The sequence below is a fragment of the Boleophthalmus pectinirostris genome, unplaced genomic scaffold (assembly GCF_026225935.1).
Source record: "Boleophthalmus pectinirostris isolate CB_2022bp ecotype Guang Dong unplaced genomic scaffold, ASM2622593v1 HiC_scaffold_2, whole genome shotgun sequence".
Classification (NCBI taxonomy): domain Eukaryota; kingdom Metazoa; phylum Chordata; class Actinopteri; order Gobiiformes; family Gobiidae; genus Boleophthalmus; species Boleophthalmus pectinirostris.
The window spans coordinates 20,621,869-20,647,925 of record NW_026571152.1 but is presented as its reverse complement, the minus strand read 5'-3'; the positions used below and the strand labels follow the sequence as shown (position 1 = coordinate 20,647,925).

At 37.1% G+C, this 26,057-nt stretch overlaps 1 protein-coding gene across 1 annotated transcript in view; it reads right to left on the bottom strand.

Moving 5' to 3' along the window:
* The window catches only part of kcnq1.2 (potassium voltage-gated channel, KQT-like subfamily, member 1.2), a 169,274-nt gene extending 144,964 nt beyond the window's left edge, over positions 1 to 24,310 (bottom strand). The window contains exons 1-11 of the mRNA XM_020935160.2: positions 23,826 to 24,310; positions 15,458 to 15,548; positions 10,092 to 10,218; positions 9,880 to 9,958; positions 9,029 to 9,125; positions 8,811 to 8,951; positions 5,901 to 6,011; positions 5,729 to 5,824; positions 5,528 to 5,665; positions 1,992 to 2,157; positions 597 to 623 (exon numbers count right to left, since the gene is read on the bottom strand). Of these exons, the coding sequence (XP_020790819.1) occupies positions 597 to 623; positions 1,992 to 2,157; positions 5,528 to 5,665; positions 5,729 to 5,824; positions 5,901 to 6,011; positions 8,811 to 8,951; positions 9,029 to 9,125; positions 9,880 to 9,958; positions 10,092 to 10,218; positions 15,458 to 15,548; positions 23,826 to 24,310 (1,558 nt within the window). The remainder of the gene's footprint in view (positions 1 to 596; positions 624 to 1,991; positions 2,158 to 5,527; positions 5,666 to 5,728; positions 5,825 to 5,900; positions 6,012 to 8,810; positions 8,952 to 9,028; positions 9,126 to 9,879; positions 9,959 to 10,091; positions 10,219 to 15,457; positions 15,549 to 23,825) is intronic.
* Between the last annotated feature and the right edge of the window lie 1,747 nt (positions 24,311 to 26,057).

Here is a 26,057-nt window from a genome sequence, read left to right as displayed (position 1 = left end):
AGGTAGCATATGCTCCACCAGAAAATGACCATAGTGCTTCTTTAAAAACTGGTTTACAGAAAGATACCGATAATTGGTATCTTCCAGACAAGAGATGGATGAAGCCAGACAGATAAATGAAACTATAATCTCTCCATTGACTCACCCATACAATGAGCAGTTTATTTCTGACCAGTGAAGCTCTACAATAAACTCTTATCAGCTTTGCATACCCCTCCCCCATCTCCTCTGTCCCAGCCTGAGCGCCCATGGGCTAGTGCCAGCCCTGGTTCTGGACTTGAACTTGGCAAAAGAACCAGTACCAGGGTCCCAGTCTGGCTCTGGTTTGGTCCGGTTCGGGACAAAAGCCCAGTCACACAGTCTAATTGAAATACTGTCTGGAGCACATTAAAAGGCTGGTTAGCTAATGATTAACTCGATGTGCTTTCAAAGGAGGGAAAGAAGTTCTACATTTGTCTACTTTTGGCTTTTTAAGAGTACTCGAGGTTTTTTGCATCAATCTTCTATCGTTTTACCCAAAAAGACCCCCACAGCTTATTAGCCAGTAAAAAAGATAATTATGTTTGTTACATTGAATAATTGTGTAGGAAACTTACCTGTTTGTCGGAACATTCTGGTTAGTCCTGCAAATACAAAAAACACTGTTAAAATTAAAGCTCTAAATCTTATGTTCCACCTTGCACCTTGTCATGTAGTGGCAGTTTTCAAGTTAACAACTACCTTTTACCTTTAGTGAAATAGATACTGGCAATTCCATTTGAGTGATTCTAGTGAAGGTGTATAAAGTTTAAAAACACAGTGGAGCATTTCCTGCATTATGCAACGATGCAACTTTTTTGGTGGGGGGTCTGAAATGTTCCATTGTATGGCATTAAACTTTTGAATTGTTTCTTTTACAAGTGTTTTTATTGCTAAAATGAATACCTTGACATAAACATTGCCTCTCCACAGATTGACCTTGTGGCAACACCTCCTTTTTTTCAAGCTTAATGCCATACTCTGGAACTTTCCAAAAAATCACCTATCCACCACAAAAGTTGCATAGTGCTGTGCATCTTAAAAATTAATGTAAATAAGGTCTAGTTAACACCTAACACATTGAAATCATTTTCACTTAAAATGAGTGCAATTCTGGAGATGCTAAGTCCATGTTAAGTCTAAGGTTAATGTCAGTCTTCATTTTATGATTGCACACTTGGACAGGAAAAACTCATTAAGTCTGTTTATGAACCTGAAGTCTGGGTCAGTTTATTTGACCCGGCTGGCTTTTAAAAACAGGAAGTAAGAGCAACTTCTGCTCAGCCAGTGATGTGAACTATTTTAAGCAAGGTGTCTCACGAAGTTACAAGTCTGGCTGACCTGTTTGAACCTACGTGCTGACTGGAGTCTCTTTATGTATTTGAGTAGCCTAAATAAATAAACGTTTGTATTTGTAGTGTTAAAAGCCCAAAGTCTTTTCACATTTAAGTCGCTTGCATCTCTGTGGGTAATGTCGGACAAGTGAGGCAGTAAAGAGCTTGTAACCATGACCTCTAATTACAGCTCAGACTTTAATAGTTTCAGCTGCCTTTTGAAACACCTGGCAGCCATCTTGGGTTTGGGAAAGTCGAGACAAAGACTAAGCTTAAAGGGTAAGAAGGTATACTGTAAAAAAAAAAAAAAAAACTCTTCTGCAATTAAATCACCCGAAGTTAAATAAGTCACTTTAAAAACTTGGATAAATTTATCAGTGAAAAACAAAATGAAATTTTGAAAGTTTTTTAGTCCAGTGATGTTTATTTCCTTTCTTTTTTCCCTGTAAGCATCCATATTTGTTTTGATACCAAGATTCACTGGTGACCGGACTCACATCTTCATAAAGTATTCAAGATCCCAGGCAAAAAATGTCCTCAAATACAAGAAGTATTTGGTTATTTGGTAAGTTAATTTGATCTAATTAAACAGGTAGGTTTATTGCTGGACCACAAAGTCACTACAGAAATGTGTACTACCTTCGACAGCTCCCCTGGGCTCCTCTAGGAAATAAGACACATCTTTCTTCTCCATGGAGTCATCGATGTGGTCGTAAGTGATCTGAGGGATGGACACTGCTCTCTCCGATGGGGCCCCCATAGACCCATTACCACGAGACTTTAACCTCCTTTTGGTGCCTCTTTTCTGTAGAAACAAGTCAAAAGGTTCAATCAGCACATTAAACTGGCATCGTATTTCAAAAAGTTCAGTGAAAAAACAAAATTCTCTCTCCCAGTGCATTACTTAGCAGGTTAATTTGGATACAGATTTGAAGATGAAACCCCTTCTGCTGTAATGCTATTGAACTGGTGCAATGATAGAAGATCCCTGGCTATGACTTTAATTTCTTTGTGGGGCTGGCGGCATAGCACAGAAACACACAAGATGGTCCTGAGTTCAATTCCCGGGCTTCCTTTTCTGGTGTAGTATTTGCATGTTCTCCCTGTGTCTGAACAGGTTTCCTTCTGAGTACTCTGGTTTCCCCCATCAACCTCAAAAATGCAGTAAGCTAATCCTCTAGTTACATAATCATGACCAAGATACTAGCTGAAGATCTAGAGAGGGGTCCCTGGGTGTTGCATTTCATTCAACCACTGCTCCTAGGTTTCCCTATCACTGGTTGACAGTTGGGCAAATGCAGACATTGAATTTACCAAAAAGGACAACAAAGTCTGCAAAATACACATATACAACATAACTAGACAATTAAATGAGATGTTTTGTGTGAAAGTAGACCTTTTGAATCATCCGTATTGAGGTCAAAGCTCTGTGCTTGTTATACTCGAAGATTCTGTATTATCTAAAAGGTGATTAAAATGGTTCCAGTTCCCACACTAATTACTCAACAGTTATGGGGAGGGTCTTTATATAAAATTATTGGATCAGATTTGAATGTTTATAATGTGCCAGCAATTAATTACAAACGCATACAGTTAAAATGCTCATTATGGGAATCGTGAGAAGATTTATTGAAAAAAAAGTTCATTCAGTTTGCTCTTTCAGGCCACATTAAAGTGTATAATGACAGGTTCCCATGTTTTTCTAATTATGACATTGTTGGGCGAGATAGTACCTTTAATAGATATTCATCTTAGTTTTACATCAGTTTGTAGAAAAAGAGCAGAAAAGTACAAAAATACAAGAAGTAGTAATGAATTCTAAAATGTCTTTCCATCTACTAGTATGTGATGATCAACAAAATGCAGACAATTTGCACATAAGAAAGACAATATTCTGATTATACCTTCATTTAATAAAATAATTTTCCTCTTATTGGACTTGTTTACAGTATGGTTGCTAGATAACAATTACAGAATTACTTTTACATGTCATATCAGCTGCCTGTGTCCAACCAGGAAGTAAAATTATGAACTTCACCTACATTTAGAAACACTAGGGAAAACTAGGTAGGATTGTTAGGACTGTATATCTTAAATGTAATCATGCTGTAGTGAAATGAGTAGTCTAACCTGCCATATACAGTTTAAACTCTTAAATTAGTAAGTAAGAAGCATGAAATAAAAAGTAATTTGTCAAAGTAAGTAAAGTTGGCTCACGAAGTTCCATAAAATCTGGATAAATTAAATAAAAAAATATATTGAGGAAGTACTACAAAGTCACATGCAGAAACAGAAAGGAGCGGATGCATGAGAGTTGAATGCTACACAAAGATTTTTTTGTTGTTGTTGAACGAGACAAAGGTTTGGTTCCATGAGAAAGGCGGTGGTGACATCATCTCCACTGACTGGCTCTTTGTCCGATCCAGACAAAAGCCCAGAGTCATCCTGGAGCTGTGGCCGCAGGGTGCAACTGTGGCCTACGCGATGTGTGAATGTCTATGAACTAGGGCTGATGGGAATTTATTCAGGTGGAGTTTTATGCAATGATGATGACGGTTCTGGGAGCAGCGTGACACTATTGACTAAACTGTATAGGAATGTAATATGCAAATAGCAGTTTAGCAATGTACCAGAGATGAAAATAAAATATAGTGATTCATTCTTGGTATTATGGTAATAGGTATCAGGTGGCGAATAGAGTTTGAGCAGTTCTCAAACATTTTACACCAATAAAAATATTTGAATTTCTGAGAATCACCAGTTCTTAATCAGAATTACTTTTATTCATCCCCTGGCAATAATAAAGCAGATTTATTTATAACAGGTATTAACTGGGCCTGAACTAAGTCTAAAATATGCCTAAATAAGGAGAAAGTCAAAGGAGGAGACCCAAAAATATGAATGGAATTGACTCCAAATTAAATAGTCTAGAAATGTGTGAAAAGAAGGCTGCATACCACAGTTTGAGGACCATTACTACAGAAAATGCACAGAGACAAGTACTCACTAACATTTGTCTACTGGTAGCAAATAAAATATTTTCCGAGAGAAGTATACAGTATATAGCACATAGAGTATATGGGTCCGGTCAAGCGGTAACGGAGGGAAACAGGGGCAGATTTTTTATATTCAAATAGCTCTTATTCATGAATTAGAGGGACTATTGAAATAAGTAAGGTATCAGAATGTAGGAAAGAGTTAGCACTCTAATAGGGTAAAGTTAACCCTGCGATATTCTTTCAAGTTGTTGACAAAAAATTTAAAAACTCATGTAACGAAGGGAATGAAATATGCAGCACTTTTTGGGCAATAAATATAAACAGTGATAACTCTTGGTTCTCACTTACATATCCTTAACAAACTGGTTTGAATATTTGCTTAATATAGTTTTCTACCATATGGTACAAGATTAGGTTGAAAAACCTCTTACTTTTTGAGTAATGAGATTTTTTATTAAGAAAGGTCATGGTAACAGAGGGAAAAGTAACGGAGGGAAAATTGTGCAAGCAAGTAGAAGGTGCATGATTTCGCATAATTTGTCAGCTTTTTTCTTCCGAATACTTTAATATTACTTCAAAATGAAAGGTAACTATTTCTATAAAATATGTCAGTCCTTCCAAGCAAATTTTTATCATTTTAAATACTTTTTTTTTTTTTTTAATCATGTACCTTCATCAACAGTTCAAAGATGGAATAACACAAGATATGATGAAATACATGAATTTATTTACATGATTTGCAGGTCTTTGAAATGTGGGAAATAATTTTTGTTCCATGTTGCATACATGGTATGTTTAAAACATATGTAACTTTAGAACCAAAAATGGTACAGAAAAAAGGTAAGGTAAGGTAAGGTTTCATAAACTAGAGTACATATGCTATCTGTTGAATAATTTTTTATATCAGATGCATTAACTTGAATTTTTGGCCTTGCTGTATACTTCTGCTTGACAGAGCCCATATGCAGGAATTAAGATAAACTAGTTGCATTTCTGATGAGAGTTTCCTAACCACTCTGCCACCATGACTACTGCAAAGCAAACCCATTAACTATGAGAAATTGTTATCTAAATGTAATCTTAAATTAGATCTTCAGTTTGACCGAACAGAACGGGCAAAACTAAAATAAATCATCCAACTAGCTATAATGTCTATACTATTAAAAATAAACTCACTGTTAAGTTGAGTTTCCTGATGTTGGGGCTCGAGCCATCTGAGTCCACTATATTCACTGCCTCTCGGGTGAGGATGTACATTTTCCAGGTCGAAGCACCTCCACCAGGTTTCTCTACCGAATAACACCTCCAAAGAGTCTGCGTGGAAATATTTCAATTAAAGTGGGAATGATTTTCAGGAACAGTAACAAAAGTTCACACCTGGATGAGCGATGCTGCCGCTGGGATCTGTCTGTTGAAGTGTTTCTGTCTCTGCTTTTGCTGAACTTTGAGGGCAAAACCTGATCCCAAGATTCCCTATTTATGAAAAACAGGTTCAATACAGTGAGTCAATAATATAAATAAATATAAAGGTATATTAGAGGGTATTTACAGCAGGCAGTGCAAAGAAGGAGATGGCGAAGACACTGAAACACGATGCAATAGCTTTGCCAATCCATGTCTGAGGGATCTTGTCTCCATAACCAATTGTGGTGACAGTAACCTACAATTGACAAAAAATAAATAAATAAACAGTAATTAAATGTTATATTAATATCTAGAGATATATTCTGATACAAAGGAGAATAAATGTGAAGCAAATAATCAAATCAAATTGTTCCATAGTTTTTCCGCATCAAGTTGTCTCTGCTCCACAGATGTGACCTGTAACTTGTCATGATCACTAATAACATCTCCAGGTAGACAACCAGGTGGCATACACTCTGACAAAATAAATAAATAAATTGCATTTTTAAAACTGGTCTAAAGAAAGATAGTTGTAGATAGGGTAGTTGGCATCCCCCAAGCAGTAGATTTGGATGAAGTCAAACAGATAAATTTATTAAAAATTAAGGAACAAGAATATTACTGCTTGTTCAGCTGAACTTAGTCCAATGCAAAACAGTGACACAACTTGTTTTTAAAAACAATTTTAGTTAGTTTGTACCGATTTCTTACAAAGAACTACTAGCGACTATTGTTAGGTTTTCACAACTCTTTTCTCCTCAAAGGAAATCCACTTTGTAACCACTAATCCAGAGTGTAAGAATTGGATGAAATCACTCTTGCATTTGCATAGTCACCAGCTCTGAAAAGCAAGCCAATGGTGACACATTCAGTACTATTGCTCCTTACAGAGGGTGTCCATGGACTGTGAAGCACAAAGAAGGCTAGTGTAAGGTGAGATACTTAAAGAGGATTTGGAAAAAAGAAAAGGAAAAGAGAGGCTGACTAGAGAGCCCCACACGGCATCTACAAATGTGATGACTGAACAACCTTTATTTTCTATACAGTCTGAGTGGTGCTAAGGAATAAGGGGAAATCTGTTTCACATCAGCACAGAAATGAAGTGGTGTACAAAAAGCTAGCTATAGTAAGGTGTAAAAGTTTAAATACAGAATTTTATTTTATCGTCTCATATGGACATTTAATGACTTGACTTGGTGATATTCAGTAAAATGTGTCTTATCCTGGTACACATACATTGTAAAATGATCTGTCTGCAACTAATTATTATTGTAAGTGAACCAGAAAGTAAGGTTTGTGTGGTGCTAGGATGCCAAGTTTTGAAAAGAGCATAAACTCATTGAGGCAAATAATTAGGATGAACTAGTTTTGTTCCCACATATTTTTCAGGTATTTAGAGATTCTGACTAAAAGTGATACATTCTAACTTTTGGTGGCTCAATCAAAAGTGCATTTACTTAGATGAATTCACTTACTTGAACAAGAAATATTTAGAATATGGATTTCACAAACAAAAAAATGATAAATGCCACAGCATCCCATAACTTCTCAGCAGGACAAGATAAAATAAAAGATAAGATAAAAACTTCATTTCTTAATGATGTATAACTGTTTTATGATGTCTTGCAACATTTGAGAAGGAATACCTAAAGTTAACAATTTCATACCTTTACAAACTACACAGTAAATGTCATTTGCACTAAAGGGTTATACTGGCGAGACTGAGAGAAGGGGATATGAATCATAGTGCTGGCTTTTCCTCTGCACCTGTCCATCCTAAATATGAAACAAAACCAAAATAAGCCCCAGAAATCGGGAAATGATTTGCATATTTCCAGTCTAGGAGCTTGCCTCATTTAACAACTACTAGACATTTATACCGGACCATAGCCTCTGTACTTTATTCTTATGCAAAGACAAGGATACAAAATTGTGATGTCCAACTGAACTTGAAAATTAACAGGTTTTTCCACTTCTTTCTATATAACAGAAGAGAGTTACTGGACCCTCAAGACTTGTGTTACATAATAGGCAGTAATCCCACAATTTAATTTTTAATTAAAGAAACTGACACTTTATATTGGGGCTCTAAAAGTTCTTTGAGCGTGAAAACCCAGAGGTGAATGGTTCATTACAGTTGTATTGTGACCTGCTGATCCCGTGCACCAGTCTGCCATAGGTCTCTCATTACTCGCAGCTTTCAATTCAAATGTTTAATTAACTGCCCTGGAAACTGGAATCTCCACAAAGAAAGAAGCAAGACTCGCTTAAGCCATAAAAGACATCAACACACCTGCCTCAAGTGTAACTGTCAAGTGTGTGATGCACCAACCAAATTAAGACGCAATCAAAAGCAGGTCAGAAATTACTAAGGATTTCAGTATTACAAAACAAATCTACTTGAAACCTCATTTGAACAGCTTATAGGCTATGAGACTGTGTTACTATCAAATAATGCCACTTGCATATGATTTGAATGAGAATGCAAGAATCCAAGAACTACTAGCTCAGTATTTTAAATATATATATATATTTTTTTATAAAATTTAAATACAATTTAACTATTAAAGCTGCACTATGCAACTTTTCTATTAGGGGATAGGCCACCCTGTGACTGTTCATGGTCACATCAAATCTGATCAGTAACTTGACCTGGTAGCATCACCTGCTTGTCTCCATGGAGCTTGATAAGTTTAATGTTAGGGACTGGAAAAGATCTTGTGTCACAAGATCTCCTTTGAAAAAACAAGGTCAAGTTCAGGTGAGTTACACCTCTTGAGAAACTTAAGCAGAGATATAATGACAACAGATATTACATAAAATTAATTTAAATGGTGAGTCAAAAATTTCAAACTGGATTGCACAGTTTTTTAATAATTTTATATCCACACATCTCATCTTGTGGAAATTGTGTCTATTTAATTTTATACTGTGGAACATTTCAGGCAAAAGAATAAGATATTCATGCAGACATATAAAGCAAATCAATTCATTCCTGGACTGCTGAACTTTCTGTCACTACTAAAAATGTAAAAAAATAAATTATCATCCTTACCACTCCCCACCACAGGGCGTCTGCATAGCTAGAGAAACCAGTCTTTCCTTCCTCATCCACAGCATCCTTCTCGGCCAAGTAGACAAAATAGGAAGAAAAGATAAGACCCAGGAAACCAATGTACAAGGTTGTAATCAGCTCCTGCAAAAACAATTAAAACATTATTGTGGATGAAAGAAAGCAGCAGAGAATTAGATGACAGTAATATGTAGCCATACTTGTCGATGAATAAAGACTACAGATCCCAGCAGTCTCCACGTGCCTCCTTGTCGGTCCACGTGCAGCATGCGCAGAATTTGGAGAAAGCGAATACCCCTGTGATAAACAAAATTATCATATTATTGAATTTGATTAAAGGTGCACTGTGCAACTTTTCTGGTGTAGCGTCCACCTTCTGCTTGCGTTTACACAATACCATAAGTTTTTATTGATTTAAAAACTTTGGTATTTTTACTCTGAGTGGGCTTGCCTCTCCACAGATTTGACATGTAACTTGGCCCTATTGGATGTGTGCTCAGATGATATTGTCGTTGTGTCCTTGGGCAAGACACTTAACCCACCTCTCCCCCCTCTGTCTATGCTTACTGGTGAGCGTGTATATGAATGGGTAAGGGGTTCCTTGATGAAACTACTGTGAGGGTTTATATAAAAATGTGACCTTCTTCCATCTTGGCTGAGAAAATAGGTTTGTGAAATATCATGATCAGCATGGAATTATTTAAATTGAAATATCCAAAATGCAAGCCATGTCCTATCCAACTTTTACTAAGAGACAGCTGTTTTTGAACTGATAAATCTACAACTTTTTTTTTTTTCATTTAGAAATATACAATTTTTGCCATACTACAGAATTTGGAAGAAATCTACCAGCTGTCTCTACTTGCCTGTAAGTCCAAGAAATCCCATTCCAATAAAGTAGTACCAGACAATAATTTGGTTCTGGTTACTGAGGGTAAAACTAGGGCCTGGGACCACCACAAAGACTTATCCTGACTTGCAGCCCATTGTAACAACATTAGGGCCCTTTGATGCTTCTTCTACATACTGTAAAGTAGGAAATGCACTCTACCTGATTGCTGATGTGGCAAAGACCTGGCCATTGGATCCAACTCCGAGTACAATGATTGATGCAATGACCACAATGAGATCTGTAAAAAAGGTCAAAGGTTATACAGGTAGTTTGCTTGTTCTGTGCAAATGTTTGATGTAAGACTGTATTAGAAATGATTTAAAACACCACATCAAACACATGTAAAGGGAACAAAGTGAATGCAGGTGCACCTATGATGGATATGGGCTTCCTGATAAAGCGCAGGCGTCCTTTGATGCCTGAGTATTTGCTGCGACAGCCCGCTGACCACAGCCGCACCACATACTCGGAGCCGAAGAACACCACCAACACCATCTCCTGTGGGGCAGGAACACAGGATATGGGTCAAAGGTCAGCATTTTATTTACAGACAAAAACTTAGGATGTCAAAATAAATTCAAGTTATGTATTAATCAGGAACCCTTTTAAATTATTTTGGTGTACTTTTGCATATTTTCAGGTTTTTACATCTTTGGACCATGTTAAAAGTGTTTTTATTATTATTACTTTTTGTGTTTCTATTTGTTTATTTTATAGTATTATTTGTTACTAATAGCCTGCACTTTATTAAACAATAATAATAATTTTTAAAAAGTTATTAAAATCACAACTGAGCCTGGGCTGCCAGTAACTTTACCTGCAGTTACACACACAGACGCATTTTTCTCATTTTCAGTATACGGGACAGGCCATGTCTTATGTCAAAGCTTAGGACCTCCAGAAGTCACTCATTGAGCTGCAGATGGTGCACTAGCACTAGCATGATTATCTGAAGGAGGTGGGATTTAGGCGGTGATGATTCGGATGAGGCAAGATATCTACAAACATAACATCATATACTGTACTCCCATACGACACTGTCAAAATAAAAGCTCTCAACCCAATAATGTGAGTCCATAAAAAAACATAGCTCATGAAAAATGTAGTCACAATTAAGTTTAAAAGTAGCCATCAAGATTAGATTTGATCTGCGTGTATTTACATTCAATGTTTTTGCTAATTCTTCATCATAGACATAGCTATCATATCATCATATCACATATCACATCTTCGCTCAGGCCTAGTAGAGTCAGCAAGGTTTCACCGCCCCTATAAAACCATTAGGGTCATTATTTCCAGTGGCCAGGCTTATGGATATAAAATGAGCTGGTAATGACAGGTGTGTGAGATAGGAGACACTTAGGTGGTCTCGTAAAGCAGGACCACCCACCTGTGAGCTCAGATGGAGGGTGATAACTCTTTTGTTATTGAGGCGCGGTCAATGGCCAAGTGATTGAAGCCACATGAAGAAATGCCAGCACAGTGCGCACAGAGATAAGGGTTGGGACTAGTCTGTAGATGACATCTGTTATGTATGTAAACAGCGCTGCAACACTTCATACAGCCAGGAGTCAGCCCACTGGAGCAGAGACTGTAGTCCAGCGAAACGTGTGGAATTTACTTTTACTAATACTATGTTTTAGTGCTATCGTACTTGAATTTCTCTTGCTTGAGGTGAAGAACTGTAGCTATCTACATATCTACCTGTCTACCTGTGTTGGGCGTCACGATACAAGAACAGCATTAACACATAGAATTAACAACAACAACAACAAAAATCATACTAATATATCAAAACTAGATACTCATCCATACTGTGAATGTGACTGAATATCTATAGAATGATCTTGAGTTGTACCAAAACATGTATAACACCACATGGATTAGTATACACCCATGAAAGAAAGCACTATGAGTTAATGTTGAACATCACATCTTACTGTCTAAATATTATTGTGTTTTTAAATTATCAATGTGGTATCAGATAGCAATGCACACATCTAGCTTTTCTGTTCTGATACTTAGGTATCTGCCAATATCTGATATCAACAGATATCAGCACAGAGACTGAAAATATAATTTATTTCCTTTAAACTGAAACAGTGTATGGTAAAAAAATGATCCGAATGTGGTTTGTAACGGTTATTTATCATTTAAAGTAATCATAGAACAGCTTTGTTAAAGTACAAATTTAATATTACAAGACATTTTGAACCAACATTGGGCAGTAAATCATCTTATTACACCAGTTTGTATCCAAAATGGGATATCAGCTGAACTGATCTCGTGGAACAGATACTTGATTCACCAAAATGTTTAATATCGGTGCAGTATCAGTATCGTATTGGTGCACCCCTGGTCACTATACGCAAATATTTCAAAAATCAGGTACATGGTTGTACATAGTAATACAGTTTAATTAATGGTGCACTATGTAACTTTGCTGGTAGAGGATCTGCCACCTGCTTGTCTCCATTGAGATGTTCTTGCTTTGCCTGGATTTAAAATTATTTTATTTCACTCATGTTCTATAGACAAACTAAATAGATGAGAAACTATAATATTACACTTTTTTGACATAGACATAGTTGGCTAGTATCAAAATGATATAGCTAATTTGTGAAACTGCCTTGAATATATAGGTTATATGCATGGCCACTGTGAATGAGAGACTTGTCAGCTATCTTCATTAGCCTGCGTGTGTATCCATAATATTTGGTTAGTATACTCGGGCCTGTGTCCATGTGGGTGGCCATCTCACTGATTGCTTGAACTGACTGCACCTTGAGCGGCTTTTGTATGAAACTTAAAACCGTGAGTCTAACTGCAAAAACACAGGACCAATAAAGCCCCAATAACAAAGAGCTGCCAGTCAAACCACACATTATCACTAAGAATATAAACTGTAATCTATCATCTTTAACTAAAACATGGAGAATAGAAATTAGACTGAAAACCACATTGTGTTTTTAAGGGTCATTGAGAGATTCGTTGGGGATTTTGGATAGTATTACATCTTTATAAATGGCCCTGGGCTTGACTTGACTTGGTTGTGGATTTGGAACATAACATGTTCAGCTTAAATGGGCACTATGTCCATATAGATGTTATTTCTTTGCCTGAAAAGTTCCACAATATGACATTAAACATATCTATATTCATGGAAACAAGCAGATGACAGCACAATTTACAGGTCAAATCTGTGGAGTTGCAACCCAGCTAATAGTATAAATTAATTATGAATTATTAATGTTTCACAAGATATTTATGAGAATAAAAATGTACTACAAATTTCTATGGAGACAAGCTGGAGGTGGACCCTCAACCAGAAAAGTTACATAGTGCACCTTTAACTAATCAACTATTTAAATTACGCAAGCAATAATGAAGTTAAAGTAGAAATTTTTAATATTATAAAATGCACTGCAATAGAGACAAATACCTCCAGAGATTAGGTGACGAGAGTAACATAATAAAGGTCAAAATACATTTGGGGAAATTGAATGGATTATCCCAAACGGGGTCACCCAGATGTATCACCAACTCAGTGTTTACCAAAAAACAGCTGCCTGTGTGCACAAGCCTAATCTCATCTGCCCTGTCCAAATCAAAGTGGGTATTATATGTTATATCAGAGGGACTTATTGGATTGACTTTTGTGTGTGGCAAGTCCAGTACACAAAGGTGAAGGTAAAAAAGCCTAGGCCTGTCATGATAAATACTATATGGACATATCATTCAAAATATGATAGCTGGAACAATATATTTTGGGGCTCATATTTATCATGGGTAAACTGGGGAGAGTTGTGTTATTTTTGTTGTAATACAATAAGATTTGATGTGCAGATGGTTAAGTCACTGGCTAATTATTGGTTCATTCTGTTATCTATTTGTTGCAGCTCATGCCTTTTAATGATGCTGTAGTCACAATATTTATCTGTTGCATTACATCGTATTTAAAAATTTGTTATCGTGGCAAAATTTACTTTATGCCTTAAAGAGTACACACTAAATGATATATATAGTCACAGATTCAGGGTTATCCAGTATTGACATTACTAAAAGTTGTTTGTGTGATCCCCAGTGCTCCAGGTAGGTTCCATTTATTCAAATAAGGGTGCATTTTTATTGTTCAAAAATACCTAGTTAACGAAAGAAATTCTGTCCATGACCAGACCAAAATATCTGGCGTAAACCACACTCACAGGACCTTAAAAAGTACTATTTATACAGAAGCATTAGAAGAGAAAAGTAGAATGAAAATCATTGTTAACTAAAACTAATTTTGGTTGATTAAGATACGGCCAATTAATTGACCATAGAGACTAAAAGCCTACAAGTCTATTGCACTTTCAAGGTACAGTTTATATTCACACAAAAAAAAAAAAAAACATTCAAATGACACCAAATTCATAAAATTTCACTATAGATAAATTGTAATTCTGAGTAATTTTGTTTTGATTTAGTTAAATGTTAGGTAAATGTAGCAGTGGTGTCTGCAGTAGAAGTCTTGGATTTGAATAACAGCAGTAGCATAAGATCTAAATAAGTTCCCATTTCTACTGTAGTATTTTACATTATCTCTTTAAATATATTAATTCAAGTATGCATAGTATTGGAGTATTCTTCAACCACTGGTCAAATCTCCCTCTTGATAAAAGGTAGTAGTGGTTTAAAGCAGGCCCTCCGTTAAGCCTCGAGACCCCATTCTCCCCTCTTGTCCTCTGGATGCCCCCGTAGCTCTGCACAGCTAATATACATCAGAGTTCATCCATGTCCGTGTGCTCTGCCTGCTTGCATATTCACCATGCACGGGGAAGATAGATGATGCACGTTCTTTGTAAAGTTTCCAAAAAGCAGCCATAATTTTCTCTACCTGTTTGAAACTACGGATTTATTGCTTCACTTAGCAGCACTAATGGTCTAATAAGCCATTTAGCAGCAAGTACCAGCAAGTGCGGCCTACCCTGAGCCAAATGAAACGCAATAACTTCTGCTAAGTCCAACAATAAGTTAAATCTATACACATTTTACTACATAGTGGGCTTGGAGAAAAAGCAGAGTGACTAAAGTACAAACTTTTTGGGGCAGTTTGTCCACAGTGAGGGAGTGGAGACCTGTCCACTAAAGATCTTATATCACCATCAAGTGGAAAAAGAAGAGAACTACAGTAACCCAAAGGAAACTTGTAAATGTGAAAATGTATTAAGAAAAAAACAACACATAAAGCCATTAACATTTACATAATTTTATTTTTATAACTAGAAATTATTTGTATACTGTATAGTTATAAATCTGTTAACTCTTCTACAAGTCCATTAGAATTGTGCTTTACTTTGTTTATTAATTCAATAAGAAAAAACACTAGAATTTTGTAAAAAATAAATAAATAAAAAATAATCAGTTTACAGTTTGTGCTACTATTTTTATTCAGTGCTCAGTCTCACAGATAAAAGCTGATTGTTACTCTGCTTCAAGAGCTCCTTATGACCCCAGTGACCAGTTCCAAAAACATAAGTATCCAAACACGTATAGTGTTTTGCCCAAGGACACAGCATCGATATGTATGGTACAAAATGCTGACTATATATTTTCTGAGATAAACACAACTAGAGGATGAAAAAAACAGGGTGCTGTCTACAGCTACATTATTTGCAAATAACACAGAATGATATGTCAAGTGTAGTGTAGTTGTAGTTGACAGTTGTAGTTATAAGTAAGTCGATAATGCACTCACCATCCAGAAGAGGGTTCCTGTGGCGAAGTCTGCATATTGCTCTATGGTGGACAGGACACTGAAGATTAGACACACCAGCACCATGAGGAAGCTGTGGGCAGAGAGAGTGCATGTTAGTCATGGTCGTAAAGATTTAACCACAAAGGTGCAGATTCACTTTATATCCTCAAAGTTTACACAGCATGTGTACAGAGCATGTTTGTTTACTCTTGTACTTATATTTACACTGTTGAGGTTATGCAGATGACATCACAATGTTTGGAAGTGTATTAATTAGTGGCAACGGTATTAGGGTTAATAGTGGGTAATGAAATTGTCTCACCTAAAATGCGAGCTGCTAGAGTTCAATAACAAATATAAAAGTCTACAAAGACCCATTCCTTAATGCCACAGAGGCAGCCTGTCAGAAGTATTGGGTGGGTTGATGGGGGAAACCGGACTGCCAAAGGAAACCCACCCAGACATGAGGAGAAACATGCAAACTCTGAACAGAAAGGCCAGTGCGGCCCAACAGTTGAAGCAGCAACCTTCTTACTGTGAGGCAAACGTGCTAGCCACTCACCATGCCAACAGCTCCTATCTTTAAATTATAGTATCAATAAGGGCGGGCACTGACAAACTATAGGGGTTTGAGCTTCTTTTTAATAGGCACGGTTTGACTATGTTTCACATTCAGAGAATAGACTATTTAAGTACTGAATTGTTAATTGCTATGGCAACTAAGCAACTTTTCATCACTCTGAAACCTATAAATAGTTACCCATCAATTATCCTAAACTTATACTAATAATATTGCAACTTAATACTAATATTTCAAACACTACCTTGCAGAAACACAATAATTACAAACTGAATAGGTCTTGAAGTATTATTGTTATCTCTCTTCTATTATGTCATAGCACCTTAAATTCCATTTACACCTATGTACTCTATTTTACACACACTACATGTTTAATCGTGCTCTTGTAGTCTCTGGTCCAAGGAGGTGATGTGGGTCTTCCTCGTTGATCTGTTTGTATTCACAGCTCACACAATATTTCCACTTCTCCTAGCAACCGTGACACATTCCTCCAACACTGTCCCATCTGTCCCTGTACACATGGGGCAAAACAGCATGGTCAGCAGCATGGGGAAAAAAGGAGAGGACTTACAGGAAAAGACGTCATTTGGGTTGGATTAGGAAGACAGATTTCCCCAAATATACATGAATCAAGAAATAAATTCAGGATAAGAAATAAACTATTTATATCACATAAAAAAATAAACAACCAGCTGATAACAAATTCACCAAAATCTCTATACTTGTTGTAAAGATCACATATTTACTGTTCAAATATCTCCATCATGACTTTTCTATAAAAGCACAGGATCGTTGTAGAGGACCTTGTGTTAACTAAATAATTGCAGCCTTTGCGAGTTGATAATTGTGCCAACTCAAATTGTGATTTTGATTCAGTCTCAGTATATTGTGCCCTAGAATTAATTTCAATAATTTAACATGCACAGAAGTTGCCAAAATGTATATATGGTCTGTATTATTTCTCTGTGTCCTTCTGGGTATTTTGGCTGGCCTTTTTGACAGTAACAGCAGATTAAGAGTAAATTGTGTGAGTTGCAGAAATAATCCTTGGGACATATCTTTAGAGCGGTTTTACGAGACTTTGCATGTGTCCGCTCCATTACGAGGCTGTGCCAGTGCTGTGGTACATTATGACTACGGGCTGGATTACAGGCCATATGTGATAGAAGCAGTTATGTAAGCACCTGCATGGTGTGTGTTAAATCACAGCCCAAGACCCATTCACAAATATGTTACACACTGCTAAATCTAAAAGGTTTTCATTTCTGTGCTGCAAGTAAATAACAACTGTAGTAGAAAGCGGGGGGAGGTGATTTTTTTCAGCTAAATCCAACAGGCTAGTTGCCATGGGGGTGTGAATGCTTTGCTTTGGGTGTTATTATGGCATTAAACAGATCTATCTAGCTTTTTTCAATTACAGACATTTTCATCAAAAATATTTCCTAAAAAAACATGAATTCTTAATGTGAGCGGTATAATCTTTCCACACTGGTGGAGTGGAGAAAACAGATTTAATGCCACACTGTGGAACATTTCAGGCAAAGCAAAACCATCTCAATTAAAACAGTTAGATGGAGGAGCCTCTGCCAGAGGAGTTGAGCATTGCACCTTTAAGATATTATTATTTTTTAATGGGGTTTAAACATGCTTTTGAGTACCTTTGCTTTGGAATTTCATGTCAGAGGACTTAATGTGCTATAAGCAACAAGAAACCTCTGGCTTTCTACCTTTAACATAACAATCCTGGAAAAACTAAAATCGAGTGATTTTTGAGGCTCAGAGCAAGACGGCATTGTAAAAGGGTGATGAAACAAGGGTGAATGAAGCATAATACAACTCCAGGATTGTTGTGACAATGTTATAACACCAAGCTAAAAAAAAGTCAATATTGTACAATAATTGCAGTGTGAAAATAGGCCTATAAGAAATGCTGGAATTAGTATATACTCAATATTATTATTATTATTATTATTATTATTATTATTAATTATTATTAATTTAGCAGGAAATTATGTTTACTATTGTATTTTGGCTTGTTTATGTTCTACTTTGCTCAAATATATTCAGACAAAAGTTATGGGAGGAGAGAGGGGTGATTTGAGGTTAAAGCAGGAGTCTCCTATACATGGCCTGTGACACACTGCCCAGATGGGACAAGGATTAGTGCTATGGGACAGGACACACGGATGTTAGACACCCTTCATCCTCTTTTCTTTATTTATAGTGTTTTTATCTGTACACATTTTCCACCCCAAGTGTCAGTAAAATGATTCAGCTGGCATTTGAAAAATATTTATCATGTGAAAGCATCAGATGAGGACAGCACACAACCGAGTAGGTCTGAGTATTGTCCAAACAAGATTCTGATATTAATCAATACTACAAAAAAGATACATATTTAAACAAGTATTGATACAAATTTAAAATAAGAGAAATGGGCTAAAACATAACCTTTCCGGAATAGTTTTAACATAGTCCAGATCTATTCCGTATCAGAATTTGTACAAGACTACATGGTCAAATTAAAGAAATTACCAATATTGTAGAGTGAAAATTGCATCTGTTGTCTCAAAATAGTGTTATTGATTAACTGGTATCACCTATTAAGCCTTTTCCTTATAGCAATATGTGTATGTGTGTGTGTGTGTGTGTATGTATATATATATATATATATATATATATATATAATATATATAATATATATATAATATATATATATATATATATATATATATATATGATATAGGATATATATATATATATATCCATAACTACAACCTTTTATCTTCAGCAGACAAATAATGGAAATGACAGGGCTGCCAAAGGTCAAACCAAACCCAATATTTTGGTCTTGAAACAGATCATATTATTCAGGAAAAGCTTTAATATGATGTCATAGTCTTGTAGCTCTCTAAGGGGCCATGTAATCTGTGTGGATCCTCATGTTTGGGACTATGATGTAGCCACCTGCTTACATGCTTTGTTACATTAAAAAGAATGGAAATGACAAATACAACTGACAACACTGACAACAATCATGTCTTTACAATTGAATAATGGCATGGCACCGCCTTTTCTGAGCCCCATTAACCCTTGTCCGTGGTTAATGCATATTTATATATTCTCAATTCTAGGTCAGAAAAATACATGGTTTAATAATCAGGTACAAAGGGGGTATTTTACTTCTATGGGTTTTTCTGGTTACATACATCATTTTTAGATCACCATGTTACTTTTTATTGTCTTAAAAATGCTACATTCACCAAAAACAATGACTCATTGTTTTTATAATTTTCACTCTTGTTTTTGATTCTTCAGAACACTATCATAGCACAAAAATGCATTGTGTTAATGAAACTACTGCATCAGGTGTGTGTACAGTTTTGTATCCTGCTTTTGAATATTTATGGAGAACTGTCATGTAGGAGCATGGCTGACATAGGCTTGTGAGCTGAGCATTGAACAGAATCTTACAAGAGTAAGAGAGATCACTAAATCAAACCTCTTCAAGCATGTTCTTGATGAGGGAACAACATTATAACATGGTAGAAAGTTAAAGCAAAGAAACTGATTTTTGCATATTTTTTCTGCAAATGACTATCATAGCTTCAATTCCTTCATGGGGGACCCCTCCTGTGTTTACAATGTGCTCTTCTAATGTCATAGGAATTGATATTAACTGGGTCCCATTAAGCTGACATTGGTTTGAGTGGAGTAGCCCAGCCCTTTATAGTGACCCCCGCCCTCCCCATCTATGGACGGCTTAGGCTGGATTACAGCACATCAGCTGCCACTCACAAACACAGATATCCCCTCATGGCTTAGCTACCATCTTCTCCCCCCAAATACATGGAAAATACATGTAAGTCTATCTGCCCACAGGTCCCAGGTCAAGACGGAGGCAAGGAGAAAGGCTTGTGGTGCAATTAGATGTATCAGTCAGAACCCGAGACACGTGGTCCTGTGTGGTTAGCCTGAAACCACCATTTAATCCATGGATTCAAATTGAAGATTAAGGAGGGAATGTTTACACTAGAATGAAGTGCAAATAAAGTTGCAATTAAGTACCAAAGGAGACAAGCAGGTGACGTGACCAGGCCAAGTTACAGGGCAGACCTGTTAAAGTGACATCACTCACAGTAAAAATGCATTTTCTTCTTTGAGGTACTTCTGAGGTATAAAAACAGATTTGCAAGCAGACAAGCAAGTGCCAGACCAACTACCACAAAAGTTACACAGTGCTCATTGAAACAACTGAAACAATGTATACTAAGGTAGAATCTGGTAGTAATTTAATGTAGTAACTTGATTAGCACAGTTAGAGCGGCTGCTTCCATCTCTGGTTATTCCCTGTTATGTAAAAGTCACAACTCAGGTTGTGCACGCTGTTGCATAAGACTCTTTTTGGACACATGTTAGCATAGCCTTTGCTTAGCTCAGGGACTTTTTGCTCACTTGTACCCACTATCACCATCATCACTTTACTATGCCTCACTGTTCAGCTCCTGTACTGCTTCTTAAATTCCTCACTGGTTTAACATTAGGCTAGCTGAAAATGTGGTTCGACGACACAATCCTGACAATTTTGACTTTTGGAATTACTCCGATGAAAATCTTTAGACAAGATTATGCCTATCCATCAGAAATATGCAAATATGTGCATGTAAATATTGTGGTTGAGATTCAATATGACACAAAAATGTGAATGGACTGAATGAATTACAAAAGTGCAACAATATAATTTTGTAAAACTTAAACCCATTTCATTCTTTTTTTAAGATTTACTCAATACTTCAAATTTTTATATCTCCAAATCAACGTTGTGCCTAAAAATTTTCAACATGTCTCCCACCTGTACTCCCTAAAGAACAGGCTTGGTGTGAACTACACATAAAATGATTCACTTTTGACATATTTCAATGATTTAAAGGCAGATTTGATCTAACACTCTCTGAGAGCAATATAGTTAAAATCATATCTGTATCACCTGCTGGGGCAGATGTTTATAGACAAACAGATGGAGTTATGGTCATCAGTATTTTGGGATATAAGCCTGTGCAATCTAATATCCATTTATTGTAAGTGAAAGAGGCAATCCTGTTCCATGTGTGCAGTGGAGTTTGGGCTGGTGTCTGGCTGAGTCTGTCTGGCTCTGAGGCCAAAACACTGGAGGTCACATTCAGTAAAACATGAGCAGCTTGTCTGTGAGCAGATATATCCCAGGTTACCTCTGTAGCAAACTGCATAAGATTACACAATGAACACAGTGCAGCCAGCAGTAAACACAAATTGGGTCTTTCTCTTTTTTCTTTTCACTGTCATCTCAAGTGAGAGCTGACGTACTGTATTGTGCTATTGCTCTGCTGTGCAAAGTCATTTTCAATATTGTTTAAAGTGTGCCACGCAATAAATTAAACAGAATTTGAAGTTAAAACCAATTTGTTTGGGGAAAAAAATAATTTTTATTTTCCCCACTTTCTTGTATTGGAAATTGCAGTGAAAAAGCAAGAAAGGCTGCACACTGCAGATGCATGAAGCAAATGTTCTATACCGTGCAGAACATTTTTAGTGAAGAGGGAGAACAAATCTAATCTAAAATTAAATTTTTAGGGAAAAAAAAAAATCAATAAAAAATGTTAACTAAGAAAGGTAAAAAGCTCTGTATGGGTGTTTGTAGAAAGGTATACTATAAGGCCCACTAAAGTGTCAATATTACAATATGTGCTGGTGTGATAATCGATATCGCAACTAATTACTAATACTAAATATATCGCCCACTGACAGAAACTAAAATATTGCAATAATAGCATTTTTGTAGTACTTAACAGGTAAATGCTGTCTTTTCCAATGTCTAATAATACTTCATTGAGTATTAGTTATAAATCACAAAGTTCTGTCTAAATTAATTTTAATCTGTACTAAGGACAATTTGAGAAAAAAAACAAAAAGCTCTTGGAATAATCTACAAAGTCTTTTTTTTTGGGGGGGGTTTACAAATCTCTGAACTCATTTGACCTCACAAAGCAAAAGATACCATTAAACATTTATTGTATTAAGTAACCAAGTGTGTGGCTCTGCGTGAGATTTCCTGGCTCCAGACTGAGTGTGACTAGACCATGCCTTTATACAGAGCCCGTGATAAAAGGTGTCCACCAGTGACAGCCATTGACAAGTAAGAGTTACTTAAGGAGTGTCATTGGCATTGGTCTGGGTGGTTTAATATTCAATGTGTGGTCTCAGGTTCTGTGCTTTGTTCTGCCACAGCTCAACCTTAGAGCCACAATTACTCCTGAGACACTTCATAATGGACACACTTAATAAAGAGAAGATCCGTTTGCCACTGATGGTCATTACTCATTAATCAAGCTGGGGTGGTACTTATTTCATCATATGACGCAGCGAAATATGAGTCAAATCTCATTTAGTTAGTGAGGGCAGGTCATTATGAAACAAACTGTTTGATGTTGCGTAATAATCTATCTATAACATAAAGATACATTTCCAAATATGGCTGAACAAATAATCCCATTTTAATCAATTCAAGAAGACCCAATTATTTCAAATAGTTCATGATCAGCTTGGGGCTTTTGCATGTGACTTCAAACTTTAGAAAAGATAAATAGGCTCTGTGCACAAAGCACACTACTTCCTGTCCAATTTTATCTATGAGGTTTTTGCAGAGTCGTGCTAAAAGGAGTAGATATTTAAAGATAAGGCAATGAACAGGAAGCCGTGGGTCGATGTCACTGAAACATGTTAAAAAGCACTCAAATAAAATGAATACTTCAGGAGAGGACACTTCTGTGTTCAGAGAGAGAGAGATGTTTGTGTCTTAACGCTAATGTTGGGGCATTATTAAAACAATGTATTAAAAGTGACTATTAGCTTTGAAAGAGAGTGAGCTAGCGTGTTGCTGTGAACAGAGCCTATTGAACTCTGGGTCAAATAAGAATCAAGTTTATGGAGATGCAAGCCTGCTCAGAGATTATACTTCAGTCAATTTTTTGTCAAAAAAGTTACATATCATGGCTTTAAACAATGCCTTGAGGTGTAAAAGATAGTCACACTTCTGTGAAATAATATACTATATATATTTGTCCATCCATCCACTTCTTTGCTTATCCGGGGCCGGGTCGCGGGGGCAGCAATCTAAGCTATATATTTGTGCTTATTGTATTTGTTTATATTGTATGTGTTTATTTTTATTTTCCACATGAAGCGTTTCATTTGCAAGTTGTGAAATTGATAATAAACCAATAACTGTGTTAAGTAGAGGTCAGTGGACTCCTATAGCGGGTCAAGTGAGCAGCACAAAGAGGGTGCTCCATGTTTCATGCATGAGCTGCTGGTTTGTTGACAGTGCGGAAGAGGAGGACAGCACTCAGCTCACCTGGGCCAAAGGTGTACTCACCACATCAGACTGACCTGCTTAGATACGAATGAAACCACGACCGACAAGCACAAACTTCCTCTAATTCAGGAAGAAGAGAGCCACAAAGTAATTACCACGGCAACCCCAGTCTAGACCAGGCCCTCACAAGACACTGGACAAAGTTAGACACCTCATAGTCTGGTTTCAGTACAAGGCAATTCAATACAACATCTAGTATAGACGATTCCTTATCAAATATTTAACATATCTATCCATTTATCATCCAGCTGTTTTATAACTACTGAGATAAACACAGATAACAAACTTCTTCTTACTCTAAATAAATTAGCTCCGGGTGATAAAATCAAGGTGGTCACTCTGTGATGTGTGTGCAGTGACACGAGAGTGATACTCACACGAGGAAGTGGTAGAGGAAGCATTTTAGTCCAGCAGGTCTCTCTAGGAAGTTGTAAACATCCCCCTGCATGCTAGTCTTGATGTAGGGGCTCTGGAAATCCTTTTGGTGGTGCAGCCAGCTCGAGCGCGGGAGAGGTGGCGGGATAGGGGTGAGTGAAGGCTGGCCCGCTGTGATCTGCAGAGCTGGGTCCTTTGTGTCCACAGGCGGACAGCGGGGAATGCCTGATCCATTATTCACCGCTGTGGGGTCTAGTTCCAGTGAAACAGGAGAGTAGTGGCTCCTGTCAGGTGCCTGCAGGCCCAGTCCGGCTGCAGTGGAGTCCACTGAGCCCAGAGGGTCCACATCCAGGTCCTGGTCCAGGCTCAGGCTGGTGCTGGCATATCCGTTTGGACTGTAGCCGATAAAAGAGCTCCCCATGCGGCTGCCAAAGTCGCGTTGCACATGGCAGGTCATGTGGAAGGACCGTGCCCGTCTTTCCTCCATTCTGCGCGAAGTCAGGCTTGGGCATAAAAGTCCTGGGACGAGTGCTGGAGGTTCACGTGGAGGGGAGCGGCCCGGCGGGAGACAGCGCGTGGCCAGGCATGGTTAGCTCCCTGTGGCAGCCAGGTCTGCACTTGGCTGCACAACCCGCACATCCATACCTACAATGGAAGAATATGAGCCATGAGATAGTGTGACTGGAAGATGCTCCACTCTCATGCACTTGTTATTTTAGCATCTGACATAAAAAATACACGACAGGGTCACTGTAAAACAAGATGGCCGCACACCACCGGGCTCCTTTTTCACTACAGTATCACAGGTATGTAGTGTTTTAACCTGTGTCAAAATTTAATGTGTTTCCTGCTATCAAGACAGAAAGAGAATCTATATATACATTGTCATCATTTGGTGAATACTGCAGAGAAAATATTTAAAAAGACATTTATATTATTCATGTTATTAAAAGACAAATCATTGCTGTTTGTGAGAACAAATGCAAGTGCTCTGTTAACATGTGGCTTCTGACCTGTCCCATATTATAGGCTTGTTTTATTCTCTGAACATAGACATCAGCTTAGATCAGCCAAGTGCATTTCTGCAACCTCACTCTAGGGATTTACACTGTTTCTGGTCAACAAAATCTGTCTAGTTTTCATCTGGAAAAAATATTACTGAATAAACCAATCAAATTTTCAGATTTGTGCGGACAATTATAAATTAATTAAGTAGTCCCTGCACTACAAATCATTGCTAATACAACACATTAAGTCCTGCATTGCATGCAATTCACAAGTTTAGCTGTTTATATTTCAGTCTTCTCATTCACTCTGAATAGAATGTTAGGGTCATAAAATATATAACTCCAAAGCATATTAGAAAGGTATCACATTTTTTTAAAATCTGTAATTCATTTTTATATTAGTCATGGTATAAGTGTGTTCCAGTTGCTAGACAAGAAGCAAATATACTGTTGCAACTCACCTTCTAAGCGCCTTTATATAAAATGCAGTGTTAATTACTTGATTGATGCTAAGTGGGAGGGTATCAATCTAAACTGGTACTCAAGCTTCGGAAAATGTAGATAGAGCAGTGGAGACAGAGACAGACTAATTAGAGTGCGCCTCCCCTGGCCGTATCCGTCTCCAGTCTTTGGATGAAGTGATGACAGGTGCCACACGCGCTGCTGTCCCGATCTAGATAGTGTTTCCTGCCTTTAAAACAACATGGGCACGATACACACAATGAAATCTGTCAGACTTTAAGCAAGATGCGCACACCGGGGACTCTACTATTACAAACTATTGTGAGATTTTCCGATAAACTTCGCACAAACCCTTCCATGAGTCCATAGACATGTTACAGAAAATGCGTAAATTACGCATGGGTTTAAAATGAAGCAAGTTATCACAAAACTATTTTTTTCCATCAATTAAATGACTGTCCTTAACTTCTTCGTTTAACGTGCAAATGTAGGCTACAGTAAACACTAGTGTATTTTGGCGCGCTATCACTTTTACGCACAAGATAAATATTTACCAAACACACTTCCAGGATTTTAAAAGCAATTTAGCTAAACAACGACGTTAACAGACCCCCAGCCTTACCTCCAATCACCAAAACACGCACGAAGTTGCTGTAAAATAAAATGCTTTCATCAATCTTTTTTCGGTACATAAAATATAGGAGTACTTTGAGAAAATCACCAGTTGATTTAAATCAAATAAAAGTCTGATGAAAAAGAGAGTGA